Raw genomic sequence first — 25,497 nt, forward strand, 5'->3', positions numbered from 1 at the left:
TCTCTTTTCCAGGCTAAACATACTCAATTCCCTTGTTACGGAAAAATCTAGGTGTGAGGCTGCTCAGTCACCCAGCTCATCGGGCAGAGCCTGCGGGTCCCTGTGGAATAAAGGAAGGAGTTCAGCCAACCGGAGCAAATAGCTGTAGACCAATGTTTATTGCGCAATAGGTTCAAAGAGCAAATTTGAACCCCGAGGATGGGGTGACAAAGACTTTTAAAACTTTCCCACCGTATCCCAGAATACAGTTCGTACAGCATCATTGCTACATCACTGACATGTCACAAAAGGGGAGGGGTTAACCTTGGCAAACATGTCCAGACAAGTCCTTGGTACAAGATTAGCATAAGCAGACATGGCAGGGCAAGACTCAGGTATAAGATTAGCATAGACAAATATGTCTTAAGTCCCCAGCACCCAAAAGTACAATAGAAGTTCCTTTGCATGTCTGGAGCCTGAGGCGAGTCAGGTGATTAGATTTGTCTTCCTTTGGCTAACAATGAGCCCAGCAATTGTCACCTCTGGGAACTTCCTGGAGTCCTTTTTCAAGGGGGAAATAGCTTTGGAATGGAGGAAACTGGGAAAGGAAGTAATTTTATATTATTTTTGAAACTAGGTAACTTCCCTGAGCTGTCAAGTTGAAAGGATACATTCAGGCATAATATTTGTAATATTTAACTTTAAAGATGTGCCCTCCCCCCCGGTAATTTCCGTAACACCCTCAACCATTCTTCAAAAGAGTTGGTTTCCGGACCCTTGAGCATCTTGGTTACCCTCCTCTGAACACATCCCAGCTTGTCAGTATCCTTAAATAGTGGTGTCCAGAACTGGACTCAGTATTTCAGGTGTGGTCTTACCAAGGCAGAATAGGTAAAGGTAAAGGTACCCCTGCCCGTACAGGCCAGTCTTGACAGACTCTGGGGTTGTGCGCCCATCTCACTCAAGAGGCCAGGGGCCAGCGCTGTCCGAATACACTTCCGGGTCACGTGGCCAGCGTGACATCGCAGCTCTGGCGAGCCAGAGCCGCACACGGAAATGCTGTTTACCTTCCCGCTAGAAAGCGGTCCCTATTTATCTACTTGCACCCGGAGGTGCTTTCGAACTGCTAGGTTGGCAGGCGCTGGGACCGAGCAGCGGGAGCGCACCCCGCCGCAGGGATTCGAACCGCCGACCTTTCGATCGGCAAGTCCTAGGCGCTGAGGCTTTAACCCACAGCGCCACCTGCGTCCCTCCAAGGCAGAATAGAGCAGTACTATTCTTTCCCTTAATATTGATACTACACTCCTGTTGATGTGGCCTAGATACTGCTGCATCACATTGTTGACTCATGTTAAGCTTGTGGTCTACTAAGACCCCTAGATCCATTTCACACTTACTACTGGCAAGCCTGGTGCTCCCCATCTTATATTTAAAATAACAGAGAATGTCCTTTATTTTAAAACATCTGCTCTAAGCAATGGGAATGATGAGTTCTTCTCTAATGTGGGAGTTGGGGGGCGGGGGCGGAATAGGTCAGCAGAACAGGGAAGATAGAAACCTGGTTCTTACCTATCTTCACTTTGGATATGCAGGTAATGTTAGCTGTAGTCCCTCTTGGTCGGAGAGCATCTGACAAGGTTTGCTGGGAGCAAGAACTCTTTTTATCTGATTTTAATTTTCACCTTAGAGGTTGTTGACTTTCCTGCAGTGTTCTGAAAGTTTGTTGTTCTTATGCAGGGGTCAGCAAACTTTTTCAGCAGGGGGCCAGTCCACTGTCCCTCAGACCTTGTGGGGGGCCGGACTATATTTTGGAAAAATAAAATAAAATGAATGAATTCCTATGCCCCACAAACAACCCAGAGATGCATTTTAAATAAAAGCACGCATTCTACTCATGTAAAAACACCAGGCAGGCCGCACAAATAACCCAGAGATGCATTTTAAATAAAAGGGCACATTCTACTCATGTAAAAACACGCTGATTCCCGGACTGTCCATGGGCCAGATTTAGAAGGTGTTTGGGCTGGATCCAGCCCCCGGGCCTCAGTTTGATTACCCATGTTCTTACAGAAACCACATTGGGAACTTTGTTTAAAAGCGTATCCGTAAGACTCCCCCCCCCTCCGTGTGTGTGTGTGTGTGTGTGTGTGTGTGAGAGAGAGAGAGAGAGAGAGAGAGTAAATCTAGCTGTGTGTTTGTGATATTTCCTTTGCCTGCCTCCCGCTCCTGGCATTCTCTCTCACAGCAGCCGATGTTCCAGGGTTGCTGATAAGCAGAGAGTGAGACAGATTTGTCTGGTTTTCAGTGTTGAGTAGCAAACATGGACTTTTTCTAAAAAAAACCCCATCAATTTATCATTTGGAAGTGAAACCTTTTTTTAAAACAACAACAACAACACAAACTTTAGGACACAAACAACTTTAAAGAAATGAGTCTGAGAAGTTGGTAGCTTTATGCTTTTCCTTGGTGCCAGGAGTCTAAATGGACAATTATATGAGCACTGGAAAAAATGGACTGAAAATTTGACAAGTGTTCTGATATAATGGGAAGAAGGGAAATGAAAAAGCTTACCAAAGTGGTAGTAGGTTGGAACTGATAGGAAGGAAGATATTTAGGACAGTTCAAAACCCACTCTTGAATATATGTAATATGAATCAGCTAAACAGTTGTGTGCATTTAAGTTATGGTTCTGTTTTTAGAGGGGGGAAAACACTTCAGTACAATTACAGCAATGTTACCAATGTAACATTGCAGCTAGACACATGTCTGGTAAATGTGTATTCAATAATTGTTACACACTTGTAATTTTGTCAACTGAAACTTGATTGCCTTAGTTCATATACAGTGGTACCTCGAGTTAAGTGTGGTGTTAGTGTTACGTTTAGACTCATTATAAATTATTCTAAGTTTTAGATAAGTCTGCTGCAACTGGATTTCTTATGGACAGTGCCAATCCTGAAAGTATAGGATTTGTGACCATTATGCTCATTCGTCTTCAGTAGCAGTAAAGCTCTGCTAGATGAAATATAATTGCCTCTGGTCTATTTTCTGAGAACCTGCAACGTGTTTAAGTTGTTACTCTGCTAACTATGCATTGGAAATTGCTCTGGATCAATACTGAGTAGAATTTCAATAACAAGATGTTCTAAAGGGGAGAAGATAAATTCCTGGAGGTGAGGTCTATCAACAATTGTAGGCCATGAGAGCTAACTGGAAGCTCCAGGTTCAGAGTTGGTGTACCTTTGAACACCTGCTGTTGCAAGGACATACAGTGTCCTTTGTGACTGTTGCCTTTGTGTCCTGCATGTGAGCTTCCCAGAACTATATGACCTATCACTGTTGGAAGCAGGGTACTAGAGTTGTTCTGGTTCAACGGAGGTTTTCTTACACTTGCGTACAGTTCTTTCTCTGTTTTACTGTATCTTTAACTATTATGATATGCCACTTGGGGCAATGATGCACACTGTCAGCCATAGACTATCTCTATAGCTCTGCTACGTGTTGTTGCACCACCATAACATAGGTATTTTTTGCCCTATAGGACGCACTTTTCCCCCTCCAAAAATGAAGGGGAAATGTGTGTGCATCTTATGGGGCGAATGCAGGCTTCAGGAACCTATCCGCAGGCCTTGGGAGCCCGACGGGAGTTCCTGCCCGGCTCCCAAGGCTTGCAGACAGCAGCCTGCAGCCCGAAACCCTGGGAGCACTCCGCAGTGCACCCCGGGCTTCAGACAGATGTCCGCATGCATGGGGAGCCCGGCGGGAGTTCCCGCCGGGCTCCCAAGGCTTGCGGATAGCAGCCTGGTCTGGGGGCTGGGGTTGAGGGAAGCTCGGGCTTCCCCCGCCCCAGCCCCGCACCTGGGGGGGGGATAATTTTTTTCCTTTATTCCCCCCCCCCCAAAATACCTAGGTGCGCCCTGTAGGGGGAAAAATACAGTACTGGTTTAGCTGAAGTGGCTGTTGCCAGGAACGGTTCCTTTAATGCATTGCTTGTGTCATTGTGTTCAGAAATGGGCCTCAGTTTTTGGGGTAAGACAAGAAGTGGGGAAAATCCAGACTGCATAGCACTTTTAGATAATGAAAGAAGGGTCATTTTTGTTTAATAAATGACAGACATTAAAATGACTTTAAAATTACTTAAAGAACATTTCATTGGCTCTTTTCCATGTACTCCTGGAATCTTTTTTACATTCCTCTCAAATAGATGAAATTTGCTTAGAAATAGTCCTTGTTTTAAGAATGGTGCATTCTTGACTGATCTTGAAAATGGCAAGCTAAGCGCTTACCAAATATTCCTGTGTTAATCTGCAAGGTCACTGTCTAAAAGTGAGATGGTTCTGACAGAGTCCTGCTGACATTGATTCTGACTAACAGACGCAGTCTGTCACAAATGCGTTTTGAATCCCAGCTGATGTGCAGGTTCAAGAACTTACTCAGCCTTTAGCTGGAAATGAATGTGCATTCCTAAGCATCCCATCCACGGAAGAGCAGTTGTATGCATAATGATGAAGGTATATAATGCTTGGAGAGTGTGGAGGAACTTGAATAATGTGCTAACACAAGGACTCCCAAACTGTGGTCTGCAAGCTTGAATCAGGTGGTTTGCAGCATGTGTGTGAAGAACATGCATCACGTTAAATATAAACATTGATGTTAATTTCATATCTTTCATATACGGGGTATGCAGGGGCAGGAAAGGAAAGTTCTGTCACAGAAGTGGACTAGTGGAATGAGTTAGACTAATACAGACCGTTCCCTCTATAGGTGAAAAGGAAGCTTGCAAAATGCACAGCTGACAAAGAAATATGAAAACTGGCTATATTACTCTGTTTAGCTTTAAATTAACACATTTTTGTGGTCAGTGCTCCAGGCTGCAGGGTAGCCCACAGGGCAAGACAGGTTGGTTGTTTCAGTACCAAGAAGAGCTCCTTTTGTTGTTCTTCAGTCCTTTAGTCGTGTCCGACTATTCGTGACCCCAATGGACCAGAGCACGCCAGGCACTCCTGTCTTCCACTGCCTCCCCTGCCTCCCACAGTTTAGTCAGACTTATGCTGGTAGCTTCGAGAACACTGTCCAACCATCTCGTCCTCTGTCGTCCCCTTCTCCTTGTGCCCTCAATCTTTCCCAACATCAGGGTCTTTTCCAGGGAGTCTTCTCTTCTCATAAGGTGGCCAAAATATTGGAGCCTCAGCTTCAGGATCTGTCCTTCCAGTGAGCACTCAGGGCTGATTTCCTTAAGAATGGATAGGTTTGATCTTCTTGCAGTCCATGGGACTCTCAAGAGTCTTTTCCAGCACCATAATCCAAAAGCATCAATTCTTTGGCGATCAGCCTTCTTTATGGTCCAGCTCTCACTTCCATACATCACTACTGGGAAAACCATATCTTTTACTATACGGACCTTTGTTGGCAAGGTGATGTCTCTGCTTTTAAAGATGCTGTCTAGGTTTGTCATTGCTTTTCTCTCAAGAAGCAGGCGTCTTTTAATTTTGTGGCTGCTGTCACCACCTGCAGTGATCATGGAGCCCAAGAAAGTAAAATATCTCGCTGCCTCCATTTCCAATGAGCAGCTTTCTCTGACTGTGTTGGAAGTGAACTGAGCCTCTGTCTCCATCCCACCTCCCTTAAGCACCACTGTCTTTTGGAGAAATGGGAGCATCTTAAAGGGCCACCTCTCAGTGAAACAGACTCCCTCAGGTGGTGGTGGACTCTCCTTCGTTGGAGGCTTTTAAGCAGAGGTTGGATGTCCTTCTGTTATGGACGATTTAGATGCATTGCAGGGAATTGGCCTGTTTCACTGCTGAGCTGCTTTTAACTGTCCCCTTCCATATTTACAATTCTATGATTCTATTCATTCTCAGTTATTCAGAGAATGTCCATGAGGCCTCTGTCTCTGGAACTCTGGTTCCTTGTGCTGTGGCATCTGATACAGTGGGCTCTTTCCTGTTCAGCGGATTGGAGCTACGAGCCTAGCTTAGCCAGGGAAAGTGTGTCTTCCAGCTTGCTGTACTAGTCACTGTTGGACCCTGGGAGTACAAATTGTCAGATTTGCACAATGGAGTATGTGAAGAAGTCTCATTGGGAAACAAACATTTTTTTTACTGATTTAAAACATTGGTTTAGCTTGGTCCCTTAACTTTCTCACCCTGATCTGGCCACAGTGATCCCTGCGACGGTCACCTCCAGACTTGATGATTGTAACTCACTCTACGCGAGGCTACCCTTGAAGCTGACCCAGAAACTCCAGCTGGTGTAGAATGCCGCGGCGAGGCTCCTTACGGGGTCCTTGCCACGGGATCACATTCATCCAGAGCTTTATCAACTGCACTGGCTCCCAGTGGAGTACAGGGTCAGGTTTAAGGTGCTGGTTTTGACCTTTAAAGCCCCACGTACCTACGGGACCGCCTCTCCTGGTATGCCCCGTGGAGGACCTTAAGGTCCACAAATGACAACATTTTGGAGGTCCCAAGTTGCAAGGTGGTTAGATTGGTTTCAATTAGGGCCAGGGCCTTTTCAGTACTGGCCCCGACTTGGTGGAACGCTCTGTCACAAGAGAATAGGGCCCTGCGGGACTTGACATCTTTCTGCAGGGCCTGCAAAACAGAGCTGTTCCGCCTGGCCCTTGGTTTGGACTCAGTCTGACCCTTATGTTTCCCTCCCCTTATGGTTTTGATCTACGGGCTACTTTTAAAATGCATTTTAAATTGGGTTCCCCCCCATTATGTTTTTACTGTAGTTTTACTGGTGTTAGCCGCCCTGAGCCCGGCTCTGGCTGGGGAGGGTGAGGTATAAATAGTAATAATAATAATAATAATAATAATAATAATAATAATAATAATAATTTAACGCAAAGCAATCTGCACTGCAAACCTTATGTCTTAAATTAATAGTTTTCCTGCTGGAAACTGATGCCTTTGAGAGACTTAGAACCATCACGAACCTGGACTGCTCCTTGAGACCTGAGCTGAATATTTCCTTTATAACTTAGTTGTACAGAAAAGCACAGTAGCCACTTGCTGTTGGGGTGACCACACATCTAGTTTAGTCAGAATGAAACCCACTTTTGTCATGGGGAGGGGGGGGACTTAAGGGCGCACTGTAAGATGAATGTGGATGAGCGCAGACTTCTCCCCTGATTTTGTCACAGGTTCTGACTGCCTCTGAACCCCAGCAAAAGTGAGGTCCTTTGTAAATTGGGAGAAAGGCAGTGATTCCTGCTCTCTTTGTTTTTATCTCCTGGCACATGTTGTTAGACCTCTTTGTATCAAATTTGCATCAAATTATTGGGCGCAAAGCAAGAGTTTTAACCAGAGGAACTAATAACTATGTCAACTGTAAACAGACTTAAAATTCTGAGTTTCCCTGGCAAATCACAGCAATCCCTTTTAAAATTTCGCACCAGTTTTAACATGCGTTAAAAGAAACACACGTACCTGAATAAAATTATATAAAATCTGAATAAAACTGGTGACTATATTTGTGGGTCTCTGAGCAGGGTGAGGTATTTGTTTTATTTCCCAAGTGGATTCTGCACAATTCTCATATGAAAAAGAAGGAATCTTTCTTTCTCATGTGTCCCACACTGTTGTTCTTTCGAACTGGTGTGAATTATTTCCTTAGATATTAGTTGTATTTGTATTATACAAGAAGAAATCTTTGGTCTTAGTGACGGTGAGTGTGAACATTTCTGAAATGGTGCAGACATGAAAACTACCATTTAGTCTATTGAAATGCTGACCTTTGTAATTAACCATTGTAATTACTCTAATCTAAAAGCTTGCCATGACTCTTCTGTTTCCAACTGCCAGTAATCAAATATCTCTTGACTGATCCAGCTGAGACAGACACATTTAAATGGAAATCATCTGATCTTTTCTCATTTTTCCCCCTATAGCATTTATGAAGCTTGCACTCATCAGAGGACATTTTGCAAGCCTAGCTTCTCCCTGATTAGCTGTAGTGGGTTGAGCAAAATCAGGTCAGCCATTCTTGCTGACCCAAGAATTGAAAAAGCATTGGGCCAGAGACTAACACTTTAAGTTCTTGCAGTCCTTAGCTAGATCTGCCATAATGCTGGGCGAGGAGGACAAAATTGAAGTTTGTTAAATGCATGTGGTCCAGAACTGGTCTATTCTGAGTTACATGCTTAGTGGTTATATCTGTCTATCAGTTGGTATCTGTATTGGATTTAAAATAGACTTATTTATGCAATTGTTTTATGGTATAGAGTGGTACCTCAGGTTAAGTACTAAATTTGTTCCAGAGGTCCGTACTTAACCTGAAACTGTTCTTAACCTGAAGCATCCCTTTAGCTAATGGGACCTCCTGCTGCTGCCGCACAATTTCCGTTCTCATCCTGAAGCAAAGTTCTTAACCTGAAGCACTATTTCTGGGTTAGCGGAGTCTGTAATCTGAAGCGTATGTAACCTGAGGTACCACTGTAGTGAAATCCCTTTGAGATGCTTCATAGAAAGTACCGTATTTTTCGCTCTATAAGACGCACCAGACCACAAGATTCACCTAGTTTTTGGAGGAGGAAAACAAGGAAAAAAATAATTCTGAATCTCAGAAGCCAGAACAGCAAGAGGGATCGCTGCGCAGTGAAAGCAGCAATTCCTCTTGCTGTTCTGGCTTCTGTGATAGCTGCGCAGCCTGCATTCGCTCCATAAGACGCACACATATTTCCCCTTACTTTTTAGGAAGGAAAAAGTGAGTCTTATAGAGCAAAAATTACGGTAATTCAGAAATGAAGAAACATAATATATAGCAGCGCGATTCAGATCTGCAAGGTCAGATACCCTTAATTCTGGCTTCAGGAAGCTAACACTGGAGAGCCAGTGTGGTGTGCTTGTTAAGAGCGGTAGACTCGAATCTGGGGAACCGGGTCCGCGTCTCCGCTCCTCCACACGCAGCTGCTGGGTGACCTTGGGCCAGTCACACTTCTCTGAAGTCTCTCAGCCCCACCCACCTCACAGAGTGTTTGTTGTGGGAGAGGAAGGGAAAGGAGAATGTTAGCCGCTTTGAGACTCCTTCGGGTAGTGATAAAGCGGGATATCAAATCCAAACTCTTCTTTCAAAAATTCACTATATCAACAGGCCATGTTTGGACCCAACACTAAATCATGATAACACTAACCCTGCTTCCTCTCTCCTACTCAGGTGTTTAATCCATTTCCATTGTCAGCTGTCCACAGCTTGTCAGTTCATCTGAACAGTGGCAAACTCTAAATCTTCCTCTGATGGAGAGGAATAGCACTTTACTCACCAAAGAGGCCCTGACTGGCTCCAAACCAGTCAGAAAACTGTTTAAAAGCAACACCACCACATTACAAAATAAGAAAACCACAATAAGAGACATAGCTGTTTTTTGGGGGGGAGATGGCAGCTTTGAAATGACTGTTGGCTCTTTATCTTGCGCTGGGTAAGAGTGATTGAAGCTTGCAGTTGCTAGATACCGTATTTTTCGCACCATAGGATGCACTTTTTCCCCTCCAAAAATGAAGGGGAAATGTGTGTGCGTCCTATGGTGCGAATGCAGGCTTTCGCTGAAGCCTGGAGAGTGAGAGGGGTCGTTGCGGAGAGTTGCCAGCATGGCGAAGCCTGCGCGCGCTGAGCTCAGCGCGCCCAGGCTTCGCGGACCTCTCCGCAAGGAGCCGGAGCGCTCCGGCTCCTTGCGGAGAGTTGCCAGCATGGCGAAGCCTGCGCGCGCTGAGCTCAGCGCGCCCAGGCTTCGCGGACCTCTCCGCAAGGAGCCGGAGCGCTCCGGCTCCTTGCGGAGAGTTGCCAGCATGGCGAAGCCTGCGTGCGCTGAGCTCAGCGCGCCCAGGCTTCGTGGACCTCTCCGCAAGGAGCCGGAGCGCTCCGGCTCCTTGCGGAGAGTTGCCAGCATGCCGAAGCCTGCGCGTGCTGAGCTCAGCGCGCCCAGGCTTCGCGGACCTCTCCACAAGCAGCGGGAGTGCTCCCACGGCTTGCAGAGAGCTGCCTGTTTGCGGGCTGGGGTCGGGGGAAGCTCGAGCTTCCCCCGCCCCAGCCCCGCGCCTGGGGGGAAAAAAAATAATTTCCCCCCCTTTATTTCCCCCCCAAAAATGGGTGCGCCCTATGGTCCGGTGCGCCCTATGGTACGAAAAATACGGTAATTGCTTTGCCAGTTCAAAAAGGTTACAGGAATTGAATCTGTGTTGTTTAATGTACAACTTTTAAAGTAAAACAGTGGATTGAGAGTGAAAGGAATCAATGGCCACAATAAAGTCCCCTTTGATTTTTATGCGCTAGTTGTCAGCAATTAATATTAAGAAACATAAAGTTCTCTTTTAGTACAGGTATACAGAGTTGGAACAAAGGACTATCCTTTTCGTTGTTGTTTAGTCGTTTAGTCGTGTCCGACTCTTCGTGACCCCATGGACCAGAGCACACCAGGCACTCCTGTCTTCCACTGCCTCCCACAGTTTGGTCCAACTCATGCTGGTAGTTTCGAGAATGCTGTCCAACCATCTTTCCTCTGTCGTCCCCTTCTCCTTGTGCCCTCCATCTTTCCCAACATCAGGGTCTTTACCAGGGAGTCTTCTCTTCTCATGAGGTGACCAAAGTATTGGAGCCTCAGCTTCAGGATCTGTCCTTCCAGTGAGCACTCAGGGCTGATTTCCTTCAGAATGGAGAGGTTTGATCTTCTTGCAGTCCATGGGACTCTCAAGAGTCTCCTTCAGCTCCATAATTCAAAAGCATCAATTCTTTGGCGATCAGCCTTCTTTATGGTCCATCTCTTACTTCCATACATCACTACTGGGAAAACCATAGCTTTAACTATACGGACCTTTGTTGGCAAGGTGATGTCTCTGCTTTTTAAGATTCAGGAACCTTTAAATAAGGCAGAATTCTAACCAAATAATATCAGCCTTTATGAAAGTCATAAGGGCTCATCTGGACTTCCTGATGTCCTTCATTTCTAGGCACAGGTTCAGGCTTTAAAGCTACTTGTCAGAGGTTAGTAGTGGTTTTGTTCTTTTGCCCTGGAGCTCTACCCAGGAAAACCTGCATATTGCCACTAAATAAGAAGAGATTGCATCAGGTTTCCTGCAGATTGCTGTTTGCTCTGATACAGCAGTAAAACAGGGATGTGGGTGGCGCTGTGGATTAAACCACAGAGCCTAGGGCTTGCTGATCAGAAGGTCGGCAGTTCAAATCCCCGCAACAGAGTGAGCTCCCATTGCTCGGTCCCTGCTCCTGCCAACCTAGCAGTTTGAAAGCACGTCAAAGTACAAGTAGATAAATAGGTACTGCTCTGGCGGGAAGGTAAATGGCATTTCTGTGCGCTGCTCTGGTTCGCCAGAAGTGGCTTAGTCAAGCTGGCCACATGACCCGGAAGCTGTACACCAGCTCCCTCGGCCAATAAAGCAAGATGAGTACCACAACCCCAGAGTCGGTTACTACTGGACCTAATGGTCAGGGGTCCCTTTACCTTTACCTTAACAGTAAAACACGAATTTTCCTAGGGAAATCAACGGGACAAAAAACTAAAAATCCTGGTTAAGACACAGAGCTTTAAAGTGCATACCTGTGCCTCAAAATCACAGTGCGAAAAGGAAGTCTGGATGAGCCCTTAATTATGTCATTAGCTCAATTGCCTAGGACGATTCAGCATGACAGAAGTAAAGAATGACCTCATGTCATCAACCCTGCTTTGTGGGAATCTCTTGCAGACGACTGCCGGACCTGGAGTCAGACAGGTCATGTATCCACAGCAGTGACTAGAAGAAGAATGAGAGGAGTGCAGAGAGAAGAAATGCCATGGTGCATGATGATGATAATAATAATAATAATATAATTTATTATTATTTATCTGGGTGGCTTCCAACAAAAAAAGAACAGCAAAACCTTCATCTGCCTTCATCTGCCCCAACTGCAACAAAACATGTCTCTCCCGTATTGGTCTCTACAGCCACCACAGGTGCTGCAACCTTCCAATGGCTTGACTTCACCTCCAAAGGTGCACTCCTCTATTGTCTCCTGAGTCAGACAGATGCCAACCAACCTGGGTGTCTGGCAGCATGAGAACACCAAATCCTTTGGGTTGTAGAGATGGTGTAACACACAACGCTTTCACTAAGCCAGTCAGTCCATGAAGCCCAAGCTGCTACTACTTTTTTTTATTCACATGTACTGTATTGAGTCAGGGGACATGGGTGGTGCTGTGAGTTAAACCACAGAGCCTAGGACTTGCCGATCAGAAGGTCAGTGGTTTGAATCCCCGTGACGGGGTGAGCTCCCATTGCTCGGTCCCTGCTCCTGCCAACCTAGCAGTTCAAAAACACGTCAAAGTTCAAGTAGATAAATAGGTACTGCTCTGGCGGGAAAGTAAACGGCATTTCCGTGCGCTGCTCTGGTTCGCCAGAAGCGGCTTAGTCATGCTGGCCACATGACCTGGAAGCTGTACGCCGGCTCCCTCGGCCAATAAAGTGAGATGAGCGCCGCAACCCCAGAGTCGGTCATGACTGGACCTAATGGTCAGGGGTCCCTTTACCTTTACTATATTGAGTCAGAAGACCATTTCATGCATTAAACTGGTTCGCAAAAGCCCATGTCCCAAGAAATATGCCCCAGCTTATTGATGGTTTTGCTGCAATAGAATGATAGCTGGCAAGGTTAACTGCAGCCACAAGGCATCAGACAAATCAAAATTTAAGATTAGAATGGCAATGTTTCGAGGAATATATGGAAAAACACTGCTCTGAAAAGAGTATAATATGTGTGGATTAAGTATGTAAAGTATAAAGGGGAAACAATACTTAGAAAGGGTTATAAGAGACGCATTATCCAAGGAATGCAATGACAATATTCAAATTTGAACCAAAGGAAGTTGAGTAGTGGTGGGTCTGTGGGGTTTTTGTTTATAGTATAGGAGGTATATGTATTTTTTTTCTTTTTGTATCAGTATATGTTAGTTTATTTTTATTTTCATTTTTTGAATAATTTATTAAGAATATTTTTTTTTAAAAAAAAAAAGAATGATGGCTTGCTTTCTGAAATTCATGGACATAATCCTAGAAGCAGAATGATTCCCACCCCCTATTGGAACACAGGGATAAAAAAGGAATGCAGGAAAATATGCCAGATTGCAGTTTTGTGATGAGAGAGAATTTATGAAACTCAAAAATAAATAAATGCAATGTACCTTATGAAAATCATTCTGAAGTGATATTTCTTGATAGGGCTGCAATCCTATCCAAACTTCCCAGGGAGTAAGTCCTATTTTGAGCACAGCAGGGCTTACTTCTGAGTGAACCCAGATAGAATTGTGCTGCCCATTGTCTTTTTCAATAATTGTTGCAAAAGGCTGCTTTCTGAAAAAGGCATTTGCATCCTTATTACAAATGTTTGGTGTCCTTTCAAGGCCACATTCTGTTAATATCACTGATACTTCAAACAAAACTCTGGAAGCTTTTAAGGGGTTGTAGCAGAACACTCTCAGCTGCTCATCAGTCTGCAGGACACTAGACTTGAGCACCCCAAGTGCCATTATTGTCATTTTTTGGTACTATTTGTGATTACTTTCTCAGCAATAACTTCAAAAACATAAGCTGTGGATTGCTGAACACCAGCTGTGTTTTGAAAAGCACTTGGCTAATTGGATCCAGTATATTGCCCAAAGTAATGAAAAGAATGATAGGGAACTGGAACTTTTTTAAAACTGCTGATTATTCCATTAAATATGGCTTCAATTATTCAGCAAACTCAACAATCTGATCTTTTAATGCAGGGACAAATGATCCTTTGGGAAGGTTTGGCGTCATATGCTTTGAGTCTTGATTTCATATCCTGCGACACAGGATTACCCAGTAACTTTCTACTGAAAAACAAATCTCCTGGAAATCATGTGCAAAAATAACTGCCTCACAAGACCTATTGTCCTGATAGTTGTAATGACAAAATCAGAAAGATTTCTTTCCCCCCAAAATTTACCTTTGCAATTGCTAAAGCCCTGTCTATAGAAAGACTAGAAAATGCATTGAAATTGTTTCTGGGTTGTCCTATTTCAGATTGCAGGTTACAGATCACATGATTGAAATTGTGTGTGTGTGTGTGTGTGTGTGTGTATCTCAACCCCCTGGAAATAATAATAAATAAAGCATGTCAGGAGGTGTTCTAGCCTATCTTCTTGACATTCTATTTTTCCCTGTGTCAGATTATTACTATTTTTATGATATTGGGGGGGATGGACCCAAACATTGCAGTTCTTCTGAATGCACTCTGGAGCGAAATAATTCGGCAGCAGATCTTATCTCGTGATCTGCTGTTTGTATAGATTTGGCAATAAATCTTCATGTGAGAGAGATGAGCTGCCTAAAGCTATCAGTGAGACACACACACACACACAAACACACACACACACACACACGTGTGTGTGTGTGTGTCTGTGTGTGTGTGTGTCTGTGTGAAAGGCATAATAGTATACCCCCGCCCATCTGGCTGGGTTTCCCCAGCCACTCTGGGCAGCTCCCAACAGAATACTAAAAACATGAAAAATGATCAAACATTAAAATCTTCCCTAAACAGGGCTGACTTCAGGTGTCTTCTAAAAGTCAGGTAGTCTGCAGGCAGGTAGGGTCTCAGCCTGCATACGAGATGGAGCTGATAAACAGCTGCCCTGGACACAGAATTTACCTGTGCCTCCATGGACAGCTGTGAGTCCAAAATGACTCCCAGGCTGCGCACCTGGTCCTTCAGGAGCACAGTTACCCCATTCAGGACCAGGGAGTCCTCCACACTGGAACCGCCAGAAGGCCCTCGGAGCTGGACCTCAGTGTCCAGGCTGAATGATGGGAGTGGAGATGCTTCTTCAGGTATACTGGGCCAAGGCTGTTTAGGGCTTTAAAGATCAGCAGCAACACTTTGAATTGTGCTCGGAAATGTACTGGGAGCCAATGTAGGTCTTTCAGGACTGCTGTTATGTGGTCTCGATGGCCATTCCTGGTCAGCAGTCTAGCTGCCGCATTCTGGATTAGTTGTAGTTTGTGGGTCATCTTCAAAAGTAGCCCCACGTAGAGAGCATTGCAGTAGTCTAAGCAGGCGATAACTAGAGCATGCACCACTCTGGCGAGACAGTCTGTGGGAAGGTAGGGTCTCAGCTTGTGTACCAGATGGAGCTGTTAGACAGCTGCCCTGGACACAGAATTGACCTGCACCTCCATGGACAGCTGTGAGTCCAAAATGACTCCCAGGCTGCTTACCTGGTCCTTCAGGGGGCACAGTTACCCCTTTCAGGACCACAAAGTCCTCCACACCCACCTGCCCCTTGTCCCCTCAAAACAGTACTTCTGTCTTGTCAGGATTCAACCTCAGTCTGTTAGCCACCTTCCACCGTCCAAACGCCTCCAGACACTCACACTGGACATTCACTGCCTTCACTGGTTCTGAATTAAAAGAGAGGTAGAGCTGGGTATCATCCGCATATTGATGGACACCCAGTCCTAGGGGAAAGAGGTGGACTGTACAGGCTGCATTGGTGTCTTTTGGCGATGCATCTTTGGGCTGGGCAAACAGGTGCCCTCTATCCTTCTTAACTAGGCACAATGATGCCTAGTTTTGACTAACTTTCTTTTTTTATATATATAAATTTTTATTAAGTTTTTCCTTTACAAATAAATCCGTACAACCATGTTTACAAATTTGCTATTTTTTGAGCTTCCACCAGCACCTCCCTCAATCATCCATTTTTCTTATCTTCACGCATTTTCTATATGATATTGCCAATTTAATATTAACCTTCCATCTCTGTTTCTTTTTTACAATATACCTTGTACTATCACAAAGCCTCCTTAAAACCCACTAGCGTTGTCTGTTCGTCACATATAGTTTTCAGATAATCCGTGAACTTTCCCCAGTCCTCGATGAATTTGTGATCTTTCTGGTATCTGATTTTTCCAGTCATTTTATCCAGTTCTGCTTAGTCCATAAGTTTCATTCTCCACTCATTCAAGGTCGGTAGTTCCTCTTGTTTCCATTTTTTGGCCATTAATATTCTTGCCGCTGTTACTGCATACTGAAAAAGTTTATAATCACTTCTATTTATCTCTCTTCCTGTTATTCCTAACAAAAAGGCTTCTGGTTTTTTTTTTACAAACGTGTATTTAAGCATCTTTTTCAACTCATTATATATAATTTCCCAGATACCCTTTTACCTTCTTACATTCCCACCACATATGAAAAAATGGTCCTTCTTTTTCTTTACATTTCCAACACTTATTACATGTTTTGTACATTTTTGCTAACTTTACGGGTGTAATATACCATCTGTATACCAGTTTTGACTAAGTTTCTGATTCTTAGCTGCCTTCTTGGGGCCTCAAGGGAACAGACGAAGATTTCAGCACAGCTATTTTCTGCTGTTGCCAGTAGCTCTGCCACTGGGCTCCACCAGGTTCTGCTGGACTCGCCTGACCTATGAGTCACTGTTCCTTAGCTCCAAGGCTTCACCTCCAGAGTTCCAGGGTCTGAGCCTCAGGGGACCAACTCAGAACCTTAATTAGTTGCTAGTTACTGGATATAAAAATAAGCAGAAAAAATATGTGCGTCTCTTTCTTAAAAAAACCACACTGTTAAAATAATTCTGCATCTGGCCACAGTGAAATAAGTCAATGAACTGCTGAACAGCTGTATCTGGTACTGGGGAGGAGTGTCATGCAATAGAATGTAGCCACTCTGACCTTGGCATAAGATAAAATATGATTTAGGCATCAGATAGGAGAGTTCACACTAGATTTTCACACCTGACCTTTTAGGTACTCGTAATCTTTTCCCCTAGTACACTACCGAAGCAGTAAAGCATAAGAAAAAGAGAAATCACTATGTTACAAGTAATTTAAACCGCTTTTCTGCATTTGAGTGACAGTGGAATTAAGGCATTCTTAGTGGTATTATTCATTTCCTCACAGGCACAACAGCTGTCTTCCAGTAACCAGCTAGAAGGGTGCCACACTCTTTTAGAACAGAAATCTCGGAGAAGGGAAATCTCTAAAATAGAAAGGATAATAAGACTTAATTACAATTTCATTTGCCTAAACAACCGATCAAGGTAAGGAATAAAGATTTGTTTATAATCCTGAGATGTAAATGGGATGAAAATATGATTTGGGTTCTCTATAAATACGCAGTGTGATTGGATTCCTGTATAAAGGACGGGCTAAATGATTATCATGTAAAGTATGAACTTTGAGTTCAGAGGGTGTGAATTAAAAAAGGGAACCGTTTAAATGATTCATTGAGCCTTTGTAGCTGAAGATGCACTTCGAGAAATCTGAAGATTCCTTCTATCCAGTAAAAGTTAAAACACCTAAAGTTATTGTTTAGGATGGCGTTTTTGGCCTCTGAGACCAAATGGAGGACTGAAGACTTCCACCACCCCCAAAGGAAACGTGGCGTTTTTATGAAAATGTGCAGAAACTGTTGTTCGGTGATACAACTGATCGTCCTGAAGCGCTCAAGTTCCACAGGTATTTTCCTTTATTGACAGTATTAGTTAAAGAGGCAGTGGTCACATTCCCTGAGGAAAGAATTTCTGTAACCAAAAGAACTGTGTGTTGTTGTTGTTTTTAATCTTTTGAACCACCCCCACCACTGTGGGAAATGACTTTGAAAATTGGGTGCATCACAAGTGGCATGTTTAACCTGCGGCTGTTCAGAGAAAAACTTCAGTTTATACAACAAGTATTTTGACATACCTTTAGTAATATTCTGGGTTTTGCCCAATGGCTTTTAGATAATGTGGTACAGTACCATACATTCTAGGATTTGCTCCTGCCTGTTTCATTTTGTGTCAGATGTCGTTGTCTCTGCAGTTTGCCAGCATTTTCCATTCATCAGCAGGTAGGGAAATGGCTGGCCTAAATTCCACACGAAGAGCATAGGAGTCCATGTGAATGTCTGTATGTGTGGTTTTGGAGATAGAATACGGGAGACTTTGCATAATACCATATTTTTCTGTGTATAAGACTAGGTCCCCCCCCTAAAAAATAATGTCAAAAATTAGGGGGGGCGTCTTATTACACGGATACATCTCCCCCCATTTTCTTAAATCTGAGTCCCCCCAAATAGGGGGCGTCTTATACATGGGGGCATCCTATAGACAGAAAAATACGGTACCTCATTGCCTAGTTTCACCAATGGGGAAGCTCCTTTGGCAAAAAAGTACTGTTGCATTATGGGTAGTGCCATGATGCCACTATCCATGTAAGAACACTTTTGACTTCTGCATGATTGTCAAAAGAGCGCCTGGACTAAAATTGTCTATCAAAAACTTCACTCTTCTGGCTTATCACCACAACAGCTACTCACTTTGGGTTTTAGTAAAGCAAACAGTCTAATTTGTCAGTGCCTAATTTGTCAGAGCGTATTGTTGTTTTATTGCTATGGCCGATGGCTGACGCAAATAAAGATTCATTCATTCATTCTGAGTTCTCACCTCTGATGCTGCCACTACAATGCCTGTTTACACTCTCCCCATCATCTGCCACTCCCTGGGTGGCTATTTGGGGGCTGGGCTGGGGAGCTCTGAAGTCCTGCCCTGGTTGTCCTTGCATATCCTTATCTTCTTATATTGTCCAGAGGTGGGCCAGAATAAAACTGATTACCGGCCCAGCCACCCAGCCAGGAATCCATTGCTTGGTCGGCTGTATTTCTTCAACTTGCATGAGAAATCTTTTTGACGTTAACCTTGAATTTGGTACAAGTTGTTGCTTCTAATCAGTGTGTTGCCACCTATCTTTCAATGTAGAATTCATGCTGAACTGAACAGTGAAAGTATAGTATTCAGGGTAGTAGAGGTAGTAGTAGTAGTAGTAGTAGTAGTAATAATAATAATAATAATAATAATAATAATAATAATAATAAAATGTTTTTATTTATTTTATGGTACCGGAAGTAGTACACAGTGCTGGTCAAACTCACTATCTGGGTTGTGCCACTTCAGACTATAGTTGGCTCACATAATGGAATATTCTGCCATATGTCTAGAGACAATGGATAAAACAAACATCGTTATCTGTACTGCTGGATAAGTGTTTAATGGTTTTTGTCTTTGTATTTGCTTAAAAAAATTGTGTGTTAAAAAATATCCCCTGCATTTGGGAAGGTAGTGCTTCAGGGAGAATGATTCTAGACTACCTGAAGTCCCAATTTCCTGTGTATGAGGACATTTTCGAGTGGAGAGGTAGTCATGTGAGCTAACAGCTGCAGCCTGAAGTAGAGTATCCCAGACACAGGTTTACCACCTCAGTCTGGTATGATGTAGCCTTATTAGAGTTCACCGATTGGGTCTGCATTGCTCTGGGACAGGAGGAAGGAAGTCAAAATGACACCGAGGTTGTTTCAAAGAAAGAGTTTATTCTGCTCTCCGGATAGCAGAAGGCACCTGCGTGGTGAGTCCACAGCAAGTACAAAGAAATGACAGGTTTCATGCAGTTTATATATCCTCCAGGCACCCTCTCACTCCTCCCCTAGGAGCCCAACCACGTCAGCGTATGTACACAGGTTGACATCACATATGTTCCTGCTCTGGTACTCTCAACCATAAAGGGATCTTCCTTCCTGTACTTCTGACCATAAAAGGATATTCCTGTTCCTACTCCTATCTTGGAGCAAGAGGTCACTACTTCCGAGAACATGCTCTGGTGTTAGTCCCAGACTTGGGTCTCTGTGTCATTTGTGGTCAGAACATAAGATATGTCTGTGTCTGTTCTACTGGTAAAGTCAAGGCCAGTCTTGCCGTCAAACTGATAAGGGAGAGAGCTGTGTTCTTGTTTTGCATTTGCTCAATGGCTAAAGTTTGTGCATTTTAGCTAAGGAGAAATGGGGATTTTGGTGCAGTTTAAAAACTGCCTGCACAGTCAGTTTTGGGGTTTGGGAAACCCATTCCTTCAGTGATGCTACAGTTTGACAGCAATTTATACCAGGTTCGCACAGGTATAATTGTGAGTGAACTGCTTCCCTTGGATTCCGTGGAAAAACTGAACCATTTGTCTTGCCCACTCTGAAGGACTGGATGGATGAGAACTGCAATTTAATCCAGATAAAGGGGAAACACTCTTGTTTCGTGTTCTGGGATTAGATGTGCAGCCTAATGAGGTTATTATATCAGGTGTGTAGTTTCTGAGCTGGCACTTTTTTTTGTTGGCTCAAGTATTCTCCAGCTACCATTTTCTTTGGTCTTATGTTGGATCTTATGACAGTAAATTATGCTCTAGTTGCCTCCAGCTGCCCATGAAAACCATTTGGAACTTGAAATTGCATGTAATGCTATCATCAGATTATTGAAACAAAATAAAAAAATTCCGTCCAGTAGCACCTCAGAGACCAACTAAGTTTGTTATTGGTATGAGCTTTCGTGTGCATGCAAGGTATCTGAAGAAGTGTGCATGCACACGAAAGCTCATACCAATAACAAACTTATTTGGTCTCTAAGGTGCTACTGGAAGGAATTTTTTTTATTTTGTTTTGACTACGACAGACCAACACGGCTACCTACCTGTAATCAGATTATTGGTGGAGTTGGTTGATCAGAATATATTACTCTGACCTTATGAAATCTACATGTTTGTTCCAGGCTCAATCAAGATGCTCAATCAAGGTGCTGGTTTTAACTTTTAACGTCCTAAACAGCTTGGGATCTGGGTGTCTGAGATATCACCACTGGGTAGAAACTTCCAGATCCCCTCAACTCAAATTTAGAAATAACTCAAGTATTTTCTTCACAGTCAAGGTGTGTGTTGACAGTTTTCATAACCTCATTGGAAACTCAATTGAACACAGTACAACTTATTTCCAACTAAAGATACATAGGGTTGTGCAATAGGTACAATCAAGGTGAGCACCTGACTCTTAGCAAAATTTAGATGATTTAACCTTCAGTTCAGAATAAGTTAATCATTAATTGTTTTTAAAAAAACCCTCTTAAGGTGACCTGACCCCTAGGATTCACTGCTCTGCTAAGTATTGCCAGCATCTGTCGCTTCTATTTTAAAAAGAACAGAGAGCTGAATACTGAAAAGCATGATTAAATTCTTAACCCTTTCATTTGAAGGGCTTAGACACTATTGCCTAGACGCAATTGGGGGGAGACAGTAATTAAATTTGTGGTGGTGAGGAAACCTGTGATCATAGCTGTCAACTTACAGATTTGAAAATAAGGGACCAGCAGCCTCGAAAATAAGGGATCAGCAGCCAAAATAAGGGATTTTCAGAGCACAGCTATGTTTAACTTCTGAGCCCTTCCCAGCCAAAGGCAGAAAGCCCAGCCAGCAGCCAAACGAAGCCTCAAGCAGTGGTTCCCACAGCGCAGCAACCCGGCAAAAGGGATGCAGCAAGGAAAACCACGGTCACCTCTCCGCTGGGAAGCGCTGAGCAAAGGCGAGTCCCCAGGCAACGCGGCCAATTTGATCGGCACAAGGCATGCCAGCTCCACCCCCCAGTTGTTCTTAGACTCCTTATTGGGTGAGCAACGCAGCCAAGCAACACAGTTGGAGCCTCCCTCCTCCTGGACGGCAGGCAGGGAGGGAGAGGAGCTGCTTCCTTTGAAACCCGGGAAATTTAAGGGACATCATCAATAAGGGACAGCAGCGGGACAAAGGGATAAGGGACTTTCCTGCCAAATAAGGGACGGTTGACAGCTATGCCTGTGATACTGGATGTTTTTAGCCTCATCCTTTGCGTACTCTGCCAGGTGAGATCCATTCAGGGCAACAGTACTTACTTATACCGATTGTGTTAGCGGAGGACTGCCTGGCCTTGGTGATGTGTCACCGTTAAGACTTTCAGAATTGAAAAGGGTGATTTCAGGGGAAAGAGAGCTCCACCCCACAGGACACTCTTCAGTTAGGCTCAATCAAGAAAAGGAGGCAGCAGGGTATATAGAAAGTCATCAAGCCAAACCTTGAGGAGCAGATTTCCTTCTTGATTATTAAGGAGGGAATGCTAGCTGATTTCTTCTAATGAGGTCTGAGAATTACATCTGAAACATTTAGATGGATATATCCATGCAATCTGCAAGTGTGTGGATTGCATCCTTTTGAGTTGAAGCATCAAACTTGATTTCGGAAAAGTAGCCACGTCAAGTCTTTTGCAGTGCAAACAATCAGAAGAATATTCTGGCATCTTAAGAATAACAGATTTATGTTTGAAGTTTTTGAAGTTCAAATAAAACAGAAGAGAAAAGTTCTTGAGGCCGTTGGAATTCAGGATCTTGTAAAAAAGTGATGAGGCTCAATGAAATTCTGAGCTCTCATTCATTTCGCTGGGAAAACTTACTGATGGAGTGTATCCCTTCTCTCCAGCTGTTTCAGGAGGTTCTGAAGGAACATTAATATCTGTTTCTATGGTCGACTATTTTTCTAGGGAAACAATGAGTGGAAATGCAGCAGATATTGATGATTGGGGGTGAAATATCCCCAATATAGCATAGCTTTCTGAACAATTATTGGAGCTATGATGAAAAAGAGAAGCAGCTTCTTCAGTTAAGCCACTCTGTGTATAATTTATTCAACAAGATTCTAAAAACACAGGCATTTTTTTATATACAAAAATTGAATCTGTAGTCAACTGATAGTACTGCATCTTTGGACTCTGCATTCTATACTGTCACTGGTCCAGGGTCAGGACACTCGTGTCCTATAGGTTAAGCAGAGAAGTGATTTCCAAAGCAGAGCAGCTTTGTCAGGAGAGACAGCGAACAGAGTTGAATATGTTGTTGGTGCTGCCAGTGCAATCAACTCAGAGCAACCCAAATGATCTTTCTCCTTCCAGCATAACGATGAGTAGCTAAACAGCACAAATAGCCAGAAAACCTTATTGATACAAATGCATCATTATCTTTTAGGGAATTAAAAGGCACATTGGGAAAACAGTCTCCACCAACACAAAGTTTGAAGGAGACTTGAATTTTCAAAAGTATAAAATGGGGTGGACAGATGGAGGAGCAATAGCTGATGTTCAGGAGAAGCCAAGCATCTGACAGATTGGTATGAAATTAAGGTACCATCAGAATCCAACTTGTCACTGAAGGATGTGTGACTGGTCTCTCATGTAGATGGTTATGGGCATTTTGAACTTGCTGCACTTCATCTACAATTAGACTTGCAGCCACATTGCACTTAATAGTGTAAAAAGGCAAGAGGTGATCATAAGAGGAGGATACTGAGAGGCTTTCGAATGTTGTTCCTGCAGGATCTGTGTCTTGGGGGGGGGGGCGCGCGTATTCAGCATTCCTCATCTCTGAAAGCAGCTGTGTAACTGACAGTGCAAAAGACCCCACTGTATGGCTGTAGCAAGGAACCTGGTTTGTACACAGATGGAAAATAGAGAGATGAAACTAGTCTGCCAGGTCTCCCAGCCTCTACAGATGTGAGGTGGACACAGCAGGAGGAGATGGCTTGTCCACACACAATCAAACGTGTATACGTCCTTTACACACAGATCAATATTTTTCAGTTTGCTCAGAACTTCCCTTCACACCTGGCTGGTGAGGCCGTAGTTGGCAGCTGTCCAAAGCTTCCGCCCTCTGTAGGCCTAGAGCTCAGCATCCACAGATAAGCAAGCCAATTAGCACATATCAAATCAAGTGAATATAAACATACCTGAGCTCATTCATGCAACAACTACCAGTTTGGGGTTATCTTGACTAACATTTCACCTTGGGTTATACGCAGGTGCGCCTTGGAACTGTGCAAGAAAATGAGAGGGTGATGTTGATCGGACCCTGACTGTGTTGTTTTCCTTTTCCTCTGGAATAAATCCCTGCAGTTTTGGAGTCCTAATTGCTGTTGTCCTGTGCTCCTAACCAGGGGACTCTATTAATATGGAACCGTATGACGTGGGGCTGCCCGGCTGCTGTGACACTGTCCAAGGCAGTTTTTCTACATAGACGAAAACAATCAATCATCTTCAGGCCAAGGTTGAAAACATGAACTCTGAGCATCAGAACAAATTAAATAGATGTTGGCACAAGTGTCGTGCCAGCTTTTAATCCACCAAACACCTGGAGGCGTTTATGTTGTTCAGTGGTACCTCAGGTTACAGACGCTTCAGGTTACAGACTGCGCTAACCCAGAAATAGTACCTCAGGTTAAGAACTTTGCTTCAGGATGAGAACAGAAATTGTGCGGGCGCAGCGCAGCGGGAGGCCCCATTAGCTAAAGTGGTGCTTCAGGTTAAGAACAGTTTCAGGTTAAGAACGGACCTCCAGAACGAATTAAGTTCGTAACCCGAGGTACCACTGTGATCTTTTTATTGCTAACAGTTGCTCTTGCACAGACGTCATCAGGTGAACTTCGATGCTCTGTAAAATTGATTCGTCATGTGCTGAAAATTGGTTTCCTAAAACAACTTTATGTGTGTAAAGATGGATAAATCTTTTGGCGTGCTGTGCTTACTGCAATTTAGTTTCACATTGCTGTATCTTCCCTTTCAGTCATCACTGCTAAGTGCTGCTCTTAATATAAAACAAATGATAATAAAACAATAACAACAATAGCATCAAGCAGTTGGCCTACTCACCCATTATTTGTAATACAGTTTCTCCGCTGATCCTGGAGATAATGGAATGAAATTTATAGTCTCATTCAGGACACAATTCTAGTTTACAGGTTCAAATTGGGGGTCACAGTACAGCAGAGACAGAATGCATGACTTACATGCAGACAGCCCCAGTTTCAGATCTCCGGTTAGGTCCAGGCCTAATCCTTTCCAAGCTTACTCAGAAATCTCACTGACTATGTTGAATCAGAACACAACTCAAATTTCTTTTAAGGAAACAGGTCAGAACCATTCTGTCTAGGAAAAGTTTTGGTTGAGTGGCTGTATTGCTGTGCTTGTGAGTTGACCGAGATATTCAGGATTTCACCTGCAGAATAAGCAAAAAATAAAGAATTTACAATGCTTAAGTTATAAAATCTGCTACATTTCCCCATGCAAACGCCCCACTTAAAAAGGCAATATTCTGCAGTGGCACCATGAATATGTTACTGTACTTTGATTATGAAGGTTGTTCATTTCGTTGTTGTTGTTGTTGTTGTTGTTACTACAACTACTATTAAATTTATAAAGCACATTTTATTTACAAATTCAGACAATATGACTTTTAATGTGTGTACTTTGTAGTTCATTACTTCCTGAATATTCCAACTTGTTGTCGTCCCCCTGCCAACTTAGTAGACCACTGCCTTGCCTGACACTGACCCCATCCTGCAAATGATATGTAAAGTATGAGGCAGAACCTGACTGCAAAGAGGTCACATTTGCTTGGTTTTTCTCGTGAGATCTGTCTTTTGTTAAGGATAGAAACTCTGACTGGTGTGGTGAAGGGCACCCACCCCCCATTCCATCTTTTCTGCTTTTCATTTGTAACTTTTATTAAATGTGATTGTTAGCCACCTTGGTCAGGACATGCAAGAATTTGGTACTTTAAGCAAATAGAATGATGCCATAAATTGACACACACACATTACTTTTCTTAGTTCAGTCACCAAATCTGAATGA

The 25,497-nt window shown here is 43.6% G+C and overlaps 1 protein-coding gene across 3 annotated transcripts in view; it reads left to right on the plus strand.

Annotated features, from left to right (window-relative positions):
- KCNIP4 (potassium voltage-gated channel interacting protein 4) overlaps window positions 1–25,497 on the plus strand; it is a 408,026-nt gene that overhangs the window by 22,075 nt on the left and 360,454 nt on the right. Inside the window, exons 1-2 of one of the 3 annotated variants that reach the window (XM_081924621.1) lie at window positions 16,951–17,047; window positions 17,323–17,465. The exons of the other annotated variants lie outside the window; for them this stretch is intronic. Coding sequence (XP_081780747.1) covers window positions 17,324–17,465 — 142 coding nt within the window. The 5' untranslated portion in view covers window positions 16,951–17,047; window position 17,323. Of the gene's footprint in view, window positions 1–16,950; window positions 17,048–17,322; window positions 17,466–25,497 lie in introns of those variants that run through there. 3 annotated transcript variants of the gene reach the window in all.

This window comes from Podarcis melisellensis (assembly GCF_964234715.1).
Source record: "Podarcis melisellensis genome assembly, chromosome: 9".
In the NCBI taxonomy this organism is placed as follows: Eukaryota; Metazoa; Chordata; class Lepidosauria; order Squamata; family Lacertidae; genus Podarcis; species Podarcis melisellensis.